General features: G+C 36.5%; 1 protein-coding gene across 1 annotated transcript; it reads right to left on the reverse strand.

The window, feature by feature from the left end:
- Positions 1-9,032: 9,032 nt before the first annotated feature.
- Positions 9,033-11,234, reverse strand: LOC120211739. The gene is made up of 3 exons (XM_039210221.1): positions 9,643-11,234; positions 9,351-9,419; positions 9,033-9,231 (listed from the first exon to the last, which is right to left on the reverse strand). Exons 1-3 carry the CDS (start codon positions 11,232-11,234, stop codon positions 9,033-9,035), a joined length of 1,860 nt encoding a protein of 619 aa, XP_039066152.1.
- Between the last annotated feature and the right edge of the window lie 1,842 nt (positions 11,235-13,076).

The following is a 13,076-nucleotide window of genomic DNA, read 5'->3' on the forward strand; positions in this document are numbered from 1 at the left end:
CCTAGGAAACCCCAAAACCATGGTTGAGTTACTTGGGAGTCGAGCAGACTAGGCAATGATACAGCCTAGGTAGCTGGCTAGAGACCGGCATAATCCCGCTATAGGCGCCCTAGGACCGACAGGATCTGCAGGGTCAGACTAGGCAACATCATCAACAGAACCGGTGGTTGAAGTGCCAAAATGCTGCGGTGGGTATCTCGGGCAGAGCATGCGTAAAATCCGGGACAGCTGGCTAGAAAATATCTTCTCTCTCCTTGTACGCTCCTGAAATGCCATTTGAACTTGGCATTTTTATTTAGCTCAGCAATATCCTTATGTCACGGTATTTTAAATCCTCTTTTCCTTGCTTTCAACACCTGCACATCATCAGACAAGTACCTTTCCCATAAAGCAGCACCGCTGTAAAAATAAAATGCCACGGCAAACTGAAATCCACCACATGCAACTATATGCTCCTAAATGCATCTAAATGGTCCTAAATGGGCTCTTAGACATTCAATAACTTAAGTGAAAAGGTCCCAAAATATGACCTTTTCAAGGAGTTATCAATAGTCTATGCCCTCTTCTTGAGTATACCCTTGAGCAACAAGTCTAGCATTGTTTCTCACTATATTACCACTCTCATCAAGCTTATTCCTAAATACCCATCTAGTACCTACAGTAGATTTATTACTAGGCCTTTCAACTAATGTCCATACTTTACTTCTCTCAAATTGATTTAACTCTTCTTGCATAGCCATAATCCAATGTTCATCATTTAATGCTTCTTTAATATTCTTAGGCTCTATGCATGAGATAAATGCAACATAATTACAAATATTTCTTAAAGAAGATCGAGTTGTTACCCCTTTGGATGGATCACCTATAATTTCACCATCCTTGACATAGTTGTACTCTCTTGGATAAGATACTTCCCTTTCTTCAATGGTTGGATTCTCAAAAGGATCATGAGTTTCCTCATTTTTTGTTTCTTCCTTTGATGATGGTTCTCCAACTTCATGTCTAACGTCATTTGTATTTATAACACCTACATCATTATTCACACAAGAATCCTTCCTCGGAAGGGGATTATCATCGAAAACAACATGTATAGACTCTTCTACAACTAAAGTTCTTTTATTAAATACTCGATAAGCTTTAGAATTTAAGGAATAACCCAGAAAAATTCCTTCATCACTTTTAGCATCAAATTTGCCAAGGTTCTCTTTACCATTGTTTAAAACAAAACATTTACATCCAAAAGGATGAAAATAGCTAATGTTAGGATTTTTATTTTTGAAAATTTCATATGGAGTTTTCTTTAAAATTGGCCTAATCATTACTCGATTTATAACATAACAAGCGGTATTTGTGGCTGCCGCCCAAAAATATTTTGGCAAATTATTTTCACAAAGCATGGTTCTAGCCATTGCTTCTAAAGTTTGATTTTTCCTTTCAACAACTCTATTTTGTTGAGGGGTTCTAGGTGCTGAAAAATGATGGCTAATACCGTTAGAGTTACAAAATTCAGTAAATCCAAGATTTTCAAATTCAGTTCCATGATCACTCTTAACACTAGTTATAGAGTAACCTTTTTCATTTTGGATTACTTTTGAAAACGTGATGAATTGTTCTAATGCTTCATCTTTAGTACTTAAAAATAGAACCCAAGTATATCTAGAATAGTCATCTACTAAGACAAATGCATATTGTTTTCCACCCAAGCTAGTAGTCCTAGTTGGTCCAAAAAGATCTATATGGATCAATTGTAATACTCTACTAGTTGATATGTCATTAATGGATTTAAAAGAAATTTGCTTTTGTTTTCCTTTAGCACAAGCATCACAGATTTTATCATTATCAAATTTAAGCTTAGGCAACCCTCGAACTAAATCACCTTGAATTAGCCGTTGCAAAACACTCATACTAGCATGTCCTAGTCTCCTATGCCATAACCAACTATCATGTTCATCCTTAGCAACTAGGCACAAATTAGTCATATCAATAGAATCTAAATGCACCATGTATATGTTTCCTATTCTATGACCAACAAGCATAATCTGATTAGATGCAATGTCAATGACTTTACAACCATTAATATCAAACATGACATTGAATCCCTTATCACAAAATTGACTAATACTTAATAGATTATGCTTTAATCCATTCATATATAAAACATTCTTAATTTGTATGGAAGAGGTATTACCAATAGTACCAATACCTTCAATGTGACCTTTTGAATCATCACCAAAAGTCACTTCTCCTTCATTTTTGGCGTTAAGCTTAATGAACCGGCTTTTGTCTCCGGTCATGTGTCTTGAGCATCCACTATCAAGGTACCATGAGTTTGAATTTGTTTCCCGTGCCTTGTAGCAATTCTCCTTTTCCTACAATCATAGATTAATTTCTAATTTTTGGTACCCAAATTCTTTTGGGTCCATATTCATTAGTTTCCAAAATTCTAGTCCCCTTAGGTATCCATTTGTGTAGGATATCCTTATCTTTAGTAGTAATGAGCTCTTTAGGAACCCATATACTTCTAACGATTTTTCCATTAGAGGTTCTTTGGGGACCTCTATGATTGTAGTTTTTAAAAAAATTTCTAACAAAGTTGGATTTAGAATTTTCTCCACATTCAAAACATTTTGTTCCAACTTTATCAAAAGAAGCTTTAAGATCATCAATTTTCTTTTGATGATCATCATTGACCTTTGAAAGTAAATTTTGCAAATCTAAATTTTTCTTTTCAAACTCTTCTAGTTTGATTTGCAAATGTTTGATCTTACTTTAAAGATCGTTGTTGGTTTTGGATATGTGTTTATTTTCATTTTTCAATTTTGAAACATCATTTTTATATTTTAAAAACAATTTCTCATAATCCGAAGCCAACCCATTATATTCCTCTAATAGCTCATCATAGGATAAATCATCAAAATCAGATGAGTTAGAGGTTACCTTAGAATCTTCCCCGAATGCCATCAAGCACAAGTTTGCTACTTCTTGTTCCTCTTCATCGGAACCTTCTTCGTCGCTCCATGTAGCTACATAAGCCTTGTGCTTATTCTTTGATTGACTCTTTCTCTTCAATTGTGGGCAATCATATTTAACATGCCCCAGTTTTTTGCATTCATAGCAAATGATTGGGTCCTTCTCTTTTGGTTCATTTTTGAGGCCTTCATTTCGTTTGAATTTTCTTCCTCGATAAGGTCTCATCATTTTTCTGAACCATTTGGCAAACAATGTCATTTCCTCGTCATCGTCATCTTCATCTTCATCCGAATCACTCTCATCTTTTGTGGATTTGAGAGCAACTCCAATGTTTTTCCTCTTCTCCTTCTCCTTTGGTGTCTCTTCAATCTTATCAAGGTCTACCTCATCTTCAAGCATCATTTCATGAGTGAGGAGTGACCCAATTAGCTCTTCAAGAGTTAAGGACGTTAAGTCCTTAGACTCGATGATTGTCGTCTTCTTTGATTGCCACGATTTTGGGAGGGAGTAGACTAACTTCCTCACAAGCTTTTCATTTGAAATGATCTCTCCATATGACTTGAGACCATTGAAAATTGCTGAAAATCTATCCGTCATAGCTTTGATATTTTCATTTGGTTTCATCTTGAAATTTTCATAGCTATGCGTTAGAATACTAATTTTAGATTTCTTTACCTCATCGGTACCTTCATGAGTGACTTGAAGTTTATCCCATATTTCTTTGGCGATTGTACACGATGAAACTCTTCCGTATTCATCTGGTCCAAGAGCACAAAAAATTATATGGATGGCTTTGGAGTTGAGCTGGAACATTTTTGTCTCTCTTTCACTCCATAATCTTGCATGAGTGAGAGGCTTGATGTATCATTCTACTACGACATTCCATGCTCCCATGTCACTTGCTTGAATGAAGTACATCATTCTTTTCTTCCAATAGGAATAGTTAGCTCCATTGAAGAAAGAAGGCTTGTTGACGGGCATCGAATCGAGACCGGAGTCGAAGTTTGAAGCGGAGGCCATTGATGACTTTGATTAACGATATAACTCTTCCCGAATCGACTCAAGAGGTTATTAAAACTTCAAATGAGTTAGGATCTGATGCCAATTGTTGAGTTAATCGATTGACGGAATCGGCCAAGAGGGGGGGTGAATTGGCAATTAAAATTTTGGTGGAAGCTTTTGCAGAAAATTGAAAGTAATTGCACAGCGATTTAGAGTGGTTCGACTTTATCAACCAAAGTCTACGTCCACTACCTTAGCTATCCACACTAAGGATTTTCCAACAAATTCACTAATTTGTTCTTTCTTTTGAGGACAAATAGTAACCTTACAGCTCCCTCAATAATTATACCCCAAATTCTTGAGCACACTCTTTTTCAAAGAGAAATACACAAATTTGCAAACTTACAAGGAAAAACCTCACAAGGTAAGATGTTTGAACAATTCTAGAACAAGAAAAGAACACTCACAAATAATTACAAATGAGCACAAATGGTGTTCTTTGAAAGCAAAATGAATATTAAAAGGAAAATTTGCTTGATTTGCACAAACTTGGTGTTTGATGCTTTCTCTCTTGTTTCTCTATGATTTCTTGTTGATCAAAGGCTTCAGAACTTGTTTAAATACACCTTGAATCACTTCTGAACGTTGGGGATGATTAGTGAAGATAATATAGTCGTTTTAGTGTGAAAACAATTAATAAAATAGCTTGGAGCGTGGGGGGAATCGGTACCCCCTATGGGGAAACGGTTCCCTAAGTGTAAAATTCAAATATTTCGACCGTTATACAAGGGGGGAATCGGTACCCCCTGGGGGGAATCGGTTCCCTCCGAGCATACTGGAATTCTCGGAGCCAAACCATTCATGGGGAATCGGTCCCCTTAGGGGGAATCGGTTCCCTCTGAGCAACCTGGAATTTTTAGCTTTGAAATGGTTCGAAATACTTTGTAAAATTATTTTGAAATTGTTTTAAGATTAAAACATAATTTTATACTTGAGTAAGGATTAAAAATGATTTTTGAAAGATTTGGAGTAATGTTTTGATATTCGAATAGTTATATCGAATATACTTAGAAAATTATTTGGAAAATCTTAAAATTCAATTAACTTAATTTGTTATATCGAAATATCAAAATGTTTTCAATAGTAAGAGCATCTCAACATTTACAGAAGTGGAGGATAAAAATCTAAAAGACATAATTTCACTCAGAGTATAGAAATTATCGCAGAGAGTATGTTTCTCACTAAGAATAACATCTCACGTAGGGGTTGACTTATCTCACAAAGGATAACATTTCACGCGGAGGATGACTTCTCTCGTAAAGGATAACATTTCACATAAAGGATGACTTCTCTCGGGGAGGATAGCATCTCACGTGGAGGATAAGAGAAATTATGTTTCCATATTGATTCTAAAGGGTAGCAAACGCACCTTGACTCTTTTGACTGGTCATTGATAGGGGTGGCAAAGTTATTGTAGTAAGATATAGGGCAAAGGTTTCTCTAAGCCCTTATCTACAGAGAATGTGTCTCTTCACTCTCGAAGAGATTTGGTTATTGTCCTGGTGAAAAGTGAAAACAAATGGGAAAAATGTCAACTTTCCCTTTGCCAATGTAAATGCATCTCGATACCGTAGAAAAGGTATCTCAGCATTATTTGGATATGACTCTGAGTTGTATTAGTAAGAGTGAGAGGTGTCCTGACATTAGTCGGGCTTTAGGAGGTATCTCAATGATTCATGGATAGAAGCATCTTAACATTTTGTTAGAGTTAAAGCTCTCGACTCATTCGGTTGATTTTGGGACGTAATTTTATTTTCTAAAGAGAGCATGAAAAATCTCAATGTTGTTCGACTAGGTAGAGGAGACTACTAAGTCTGCAATGGCACACTACGATAGGTGTATATCCATCTTAACACGTACCACACACTACAAGTAGAAATGAGGCATCTTTTTTGTGTAAAGTTAGGGCAAAGACATCTCAATGCCGCAAAGGATACATGTCAGCCTCTCAAGTTGATTCATGGTCGTAAGCTGGGGTAAAGGAAATTCAATGCTCTTCGGAGATAACTTATGTTATGTAGGTACGAAGACAACTCAATATCTCTATAGTTAGCGAGAAGAGGCTTCTCCGTGTTCTGAGTCATCCCACCTCTTTTGGTGAGTGAATTCATCTCAATACTCAGAAAGAAGGTAGTTCAAAACTCTTTTAGCCAAAAGGAAAATACATCCCTACTATGGCATCACAGTGAAAACATATCATGTTGTGGCAACATACTGAGGATAAAAGAAATATACTTGGGAACTCAATGCTAAAGCGGATGTAGCAAAACCTCAATACATGCATATGTTAGTTGTTCAAACATTATATGCTATTCTAAGGAGGGGTTTCAGAGCATATAGGTCAGATAGTAGTTTGGTAAATTCTAATGAAGGTTGTTCTTGACATGACATGTTAGATCCAAATAATATATTACAAGGAGGTTGCGACCCATACCTAGCGAGAAACTGTCTAGAAGACCATGATAGGGGCTCTTCTTAACATCACGGGTTAGAATTGCATACCATTATATGAGGTTCTATATGATGAAATGCTCACAAAATAAGAAAGAATTTAAGAAGATAGAGAAAATAAAGTAAAGAAAACAGAATTCATCATCATTTCATTCATAATTTCCATATCATTACAACTGAATTTTTATAGGAATTATTTACTAATAGATTGTCAGCTGTATCATTTCTCTAACAACTTATATTCCCTTAACCGTTTTTGTTGTCTTTTGTTGGTTGTAGGTAATTGGGCTCGTCATCTCCTGGTCCAATAAGCACTTAGTCTCTTGCTTCAGCAGTCCACACACGACCCTCTTCTCATCAGGTAACATCTCAGCCCCATCATTGTACTCCTTATCTAATTTCCCAAACATAATCCCTAATTTCCCTGTGTTTCCCCCTTTCTCCTCATCAGCCTGTAATTTATTTCCCCGTTTCTTCTCATCAGTCTCCAGTCTTGCCTCTTGGATCATGACAATACCCCCAGTTGCAATGGATGCTTGTCCCCAAGGATCAAAATCAGGAAATTGGGATCGTAGCACTGTAAAATCCTCCCAGGTAGTATTCTCAATCCCTAAATTCGACCACTGAATCAACAATTGAGTCAATGCCTTATTGTTTCTTTTAATAACTCGTTTATCCAAAACAATTGCAGGATAAACTTGAAGATGTCCATCAGCAGTGAGTTCAGTGGGTCTCGTGAAGCAACACTTCTATCCCCAATTTTCCTTTTCAAAAGGCTGATATGAAATACCGGATGAAGTTTAGAATGAACTGGCAATTCTAATTGGTATGCGACTGAACCAATTCGTTTCTGTATCTTATAGGGACCATAGTATCGAGCAGACAGTTTCAAATTTTTTCATAGAGCTAAGGAAGTCTGCTTGTAAGGCTAAAGTTTAAGGTAAACTTCCTCCCCTTCCTTAAATTCCCTGTCACTGCGGTTTCTATCTGCATAATATTTCATGCGATGTTGTGCTTCAGTGAGTTGTTCTAAAAGGATACTATTGATATTATCCCTCTCCTGCATAAATTGGTGTACATCAGCCACCCTTGTCTCGCTTGACCAAGTCATTGTTGGAGGTGTATAGCCATATAGGGCATGAAAAGGTGTTGTACCCAATGATGTATGAAAACTAGTGTTATACCACCATTCTGTGTGGGAAAACTACTTAGCCCAGGAACTTGGTTTTAGAAAACACAATCCCCTTAAGTACTGTTCAAGACATTGGTTAAGCCTCTCGGTTTGACCATCCGTTTGAGGATGATATGTATAAACAATGTTGTAGTGCCCAATAACTTTAATAATTCCTTCCAAAAAGCACTAGTAAAAATTTTATCTCTATCAGAAAGAGCAACTTTAGGCTGACCATGAAGTTTGTAAACCTGGTCCAAGTAGATTTTAGCAACTTCAGAAGCTGTAAAAGGATGAATCAGGGGTAAAAAATTCCCATAGTTGGTGAATTTATCAATTATCGCCAAAATAGAATTGAATCTATTAGAAGTATGCAGCCCTTCAATAAAGTCCATAGTAATAAACTCCCAAGCATGCTGTGGAATAGGTAAAGGTTGTAATAATCCAGGCTGTAAAACATGTTCATTTTTTATTCTCTGAGAAACATCACATTGCTGCACATACTGTTTAACCAGTGCTTTCATTCTTTTCCAATAAAAATACAACTTCATCCTATAATAAGTAGCATGTATCCCAGAATGGCCACCTTGTGGTGAATCATGAAGTATATAAAGAATCTGCTGTCTTAGACCACCTGTCTCACCAATATAAACTTTACCTTTGTATCTCAAAACACCCTTAGCATAGGACCAATCTGCTATAGAATTATTATCAAGTAACAACTTAGGAATGAAATCCTTTGCCAAAGAATCCTGCTCATAACTGTTTTCTACCTCTTGTACCCAAGCAGGAATAACAATTGTAGCAGATAACTGATTTAATTCTGATTTGTTTTCAAACTGTCTAGATAAAGCATCAGCAGCTCTGTTATGTTTGCCTCTTCGAAACTGAATTGAGTAATCCAGTCCTAGCAATTTTGTTGGACCTTTCTTCTGAATAGCAATACTAATCTTCTGTTCTAACAAATGTTTCAAAGATTCATGATATGTTTTAATAATAAATGGACTCCCTTCAATATAATGTCTCCATTTAGAAATAGCCATTAATATTGCTAGATACTCCTTCTCATAGATAGACAAATCAATTTGCTTTGGTCCCAAAGCCTTACTGAGGTAAGAAATTGGTCTGCCTTCTTGGGACAAGACTGCACCTATACCCTTAGAACTGACATCAGTTTCTAAACAAAATTGCTTTGTAAAATCTGGTAAAGCCAGCATAGGAGCCCTACACATAATCTCTTTAAGTGTGATAAATGCCTTCCTAGCCTCCTTAGTCCAAAAAAATTGATCCTTTTTCAACATAGTAGTGAGGGGTTTACTTATTTCTCCATAACCCTTAATAAATTTTCTGTAGTAGCCAGTGAGGCCCAAAAAACCCCTCAAGATTTCAAATTCCTTGAAATGGACCATTCCTTAATAGCTTGAATTTTTGAAGAATCTGTAGCTACTCCCTGTGGAAAAATAGTATGACCAAGGTACTCCACCTCTGATTGGCCAAAGAAACATTTAGTTCTCTTAGCAAAAAGCTTATACTGCCTTGGAATTTCCAACTGTTGTGCATGACTATGTAAATCAGGGCTGTAGATTAAAATATCATCAAAGAATACTAGAACAAATTTCCTGAGATAAGCTCCAAATAAATCATTCATAAGAGCTTGAAAAGTAGCTGGTGCATTAGTTAAGCCAAAGGGCATTACCTTGAATTCAAAATGACCATGGTGTGTCCTGAAGGTTGTTTTTGGAATGTCTTCCGGCCTGATCCGAATCTGCTAGTATCAAGATCTTAAATCTAATTTAGAAAAAAAATTTAGCTCCAGCTAGTTCATCCAAAAGATCATCCACCACAGGTATAGGAAATTTGTTCTTAACAGTTAAAGTATTTAACTGTCTATAATCAATGCACATTCTCTAACTACCATCTTTCTTTTTTACTAACAAACAAGGTGAAGCAAAAAGACTTTTGCTAGTTTGATAATTGATGCTGCCAACATTTCAGTCACCTGTTTCTCAACCTCTGATTTTTTATGATAAGGCATTCTGTAAGGTCTGACATTAACTGCTTCAATTCCTGATTTTAAAATAATAGAATGATCATGTTTCCTTATTGGAGGCATTCCAGTAGGCTCCTCAAATACATCTTTGTAATCAGTAATTACTGCTTGAATTGTAGGAGGAATTTCATTATAACCAACCTCTGCATTTAGCATATAAATCTCCCCAACTGCTTCAGGATTCTTAATCATCAATTTCTGCATTTTGTTGTCTAAAATTATCCTCATTGCAGTAGTGTGCAATCCTTCCCGCAATACAATCTCTTGGTCACCCATTTTAAAGCTAAGAGTCATGTTGTTAAAATCCATTAATATTGGACTATATTTCTTCATCCAATCAACTCCTAGCACCATATCACTGCCTCCAAGGGGTAAAACCCTAAAATCATGTGCAAAAAGAAAATCTTGCATCTCCCAACTCAATTTTTTACTCTTTGTTGTACTACAAAGTTTATCACCATTAGCTACTGTGATAACTAAGGGATTAGTTTCCTCCACTTTCAACCCTTCTTTAGCCCACCTATTAGTGACAAAATTGTGGGTGCTGCCACTATCAATTAATATACTGAGTGGTTTCCCTTTTATGAATCCTTGAATCCTCAAGGTACTACTTCCTAAACTGCCAGTAATTGCATTCATAGAAATCTCAGGATCTTTTTCTTCTAATGGTACTTTATCAATATTAGTTTGAGTTGCTTGTAATTCTTCAGCATCCTCTTGCTCTTCCACCTCTTCCATAGAATTCAATTGCTTCAATTTGCAATGATGTCCTGGAGTAAACTTGTCACCACATTTATAGCATAAATTATTGGCCCTTCTATAATCCAGTAGCTGTTGTCTGTTTGTAGGAGGTGTTGAACTGTTTTTCAAAGGTGAACTTAGTGAAGGATTAGAATTCCTAGAACTGGTAGAATTCCCTGGCAGCAATGGTCTGAAAATACTTCTGAATTTTTTACTTTCCACTTCTGCTAATAGGTCATAGAGTTTTGCTTTCCTAGCAGCTTCAGCTACAGTCTTGGGTTCCAAAACCTTCACCTTATGCTTCAATTCCTCTTTAAGACCACTCAAAAAACTGGAAACAAAATACTCCTCTCCTAGTTCAGGATTAATCTGTAGAAGGTAAGGTTGAAGTTCCTCAAACTGAGCTTCATACTCCTCCGCAGAGGACAGTTGAGTCAATTTATTAAATTCATCAATAACATCAATATATCCTTTATCAGTAAATCGATGACACATATCAGAAACAAACTCATGCCAAGTAACTCGACTTTTCTTCATAATATACCCATCAAACCATACTTCAGCCTTACTAGTAAAGTACATGGCAGCTATTTCTAACTTCTGTAATTCAGGAACATCAAAGATAGAAAAATATTTCTCACATTTCCTAATCCAACTCCTAGGATTAGTACCATCAAAGAACTGGAGCTCTATTTTTGGTTTCGGAAGAAACATACCAGTGTTGTTATTCCTGGAATGTTTTTCCATAAATGGATGACCCTTACTGACATATTGTTCCCCTGACTCCATTGTATTTGTTGTTGTTTTCATCTTAAAAACATCATGTGGCAAGGTAGGCTTGGATGCTAGGATTCCTGGTTATCCTGGTTGAAATGAGTATTTCTCCTTATCATCAAGGACTGTAACTTGTAATGGCATTTTAGTTGCATCCTTGGTCTGAGTTGGTGATGCTTGTGGTCGTTCTGCAGGAGTAGATTGCCCAGATTCAGTCCCAGCCTTCTGTATCAACCCTAAAAGTTACTGAAGCATGTTCTTCGTGTCAATTGTTGTGGCCTCCAGTAGTTGCATCCGCTGCTCCTAATTACTCTGTTGATTAAGCCACCAAGTTGGAACTGGCTCCACCTCAGAAGACTCTACTGGATCAACAGGAATGACCGGCGGCTGATCATTGTGTGCCATCTGCTGTAATTTATGTGTCTTACCTAGCTTGAAAAAAAAAATTAGTATTTTTGGATCAAAATGGCCTTGCTCTGAATACCAATTGTGATGAAACGCTCACAAAATAAGAAAGGATTTAAGAAGATAGAGAAAATAGAGTAAAGAAAATAGAATTCATCATCATTTCATTCATAATTTCCATCTCATTACAACTAAATTATTATAGGAATTATTTACTAACAGATTGCCAGCTGTATCATTTCTCTAACAACTTATATTCCCTTAACCGTTTATGTTGTCTTTTGTTGGCTATAGGTAATTGGGCTCATCATCTCCTGGTCCAATAAGCAATTGGTCTCTTGCTTCAGCAGTCCACGCACGGCCCTCTTCTCATCAGGTAACATCTCAGCCCCATCATTGTACTCATTATCTAATTTCCCAAACATAATCCCTAATTTCCCCGTGTTTCCCCCTTTCTCCTCATCAGCCTGTAATTTGTTTCCCCGTTTCTTCTCATCAATCTCCAGTCTTGCCTCCTGGATCATGACATTCTAACTCATACCTTTCATCAATGATTCAACACCGAGGATCAGTCGATGATTCCTTGAGCATGCCTTTCTTGTTGTTGTCTGGGAAGCTTGAAACTATGTATGCAAGCTTCGCAACTTGCTTTAAAGGCTTTGAATTTGTTGGTTTTCTGAGCCATAAGAATTTGCAGGTCTTTATTGACTGGTAAAAGATAAAGAAAATGTAGGGTGGGATGATTTTGAGAACAATAATAAAGATTGGTTTGACCGTTTTAGTTTTAAGGATCTTTTTTACCGACATTTGAAGATCAAAAGTTTTTCACATCCACTGCACTAATTGTTGATGAGAACAAATGAGTTGCGTCAGTCACTGACATTTTACCCTTCTAATTTGGGCGGGGAACCGCAACCAATGCAAAGATGAATACTAGCGAGTTAGTCTTTTTGAGAGGAAAAAAGAGAAAGATGGTCTGAGAGAGAAGATGAATAATGTAGATAAGAGAGCTGAGAGAACGAGAGACTTTCTTTCAGTCTTTCCTCGGAATATAAATGTCCCAACTATAGGGTGATTAGTGTTAGGTCTAGGATCATCATGTCTGTTAATAGGCTAACAAATTGAACAGGTACGAGTGTCAACTATTAGATTTGGCTTTGTCAAATATCATGTCAAAGATCGAGAGTATAGACTCCAAAAAAATGATATTGACGAAGGATGATTCCGGAGATAATATAATATCTATGAGAATCTTTATTGACAAAGGTTCGATATAATTTCCGAAGGATATCTATGTAGGTATAACACACTTTTTTTTTTCTTCTAAATATGCACTCAAATTCTTTTATAAAAAAAATTGTTGGGGGAGAACTGGGAAGGGAATAAAGGCTGAGCTTTTCCTTTTCATCTAAGAGTGGTGGATGTTGTTGGCCTTTGGCTCATAGAGTTCTG

This window comes from Hibiscus syriacus, unplaced genomic scaffold, assembly GCF_006381635.1.
Source record: "Hibiscus syriacus cultivar Baekdansim isolate YM2019G1 unplaced genomic scaffold, ASM638163v2 tig00109982_pilon, whole genome shotgun sequence".
NCBI lineage: Eukaryota > Viridiplantae > Streptophyta > Magnoliopsida > Malvales > Malvaceae > Hibiscus > Hibiscus syriacus.

Excerpts from the sequence above, each read along its gene's own strand:
- LOC120211739 (XM_039210221.1), bottom strand. The coding sequence starts at position 11,234 with ATGGAGTCAGGGGAACAATATGTCAGTAAGGGTCATCCATTTATGGAA. Across the intron at positions 9,420-9,642 it reads GAGAAACAGGTGACTGAAAT|ATTCGGATCAGGCCGGAAGA; the intron begins GTTGGCAGCATC and ends TGATACTAGCAG. Across the intron at positions 9,232-9,350 it reads ATGGTCATTTTGAATTCAAG|CCCTGATTTACATAGTCATG; the intron begins GTAATGCCCTTT and ends TTTAATCTACAG.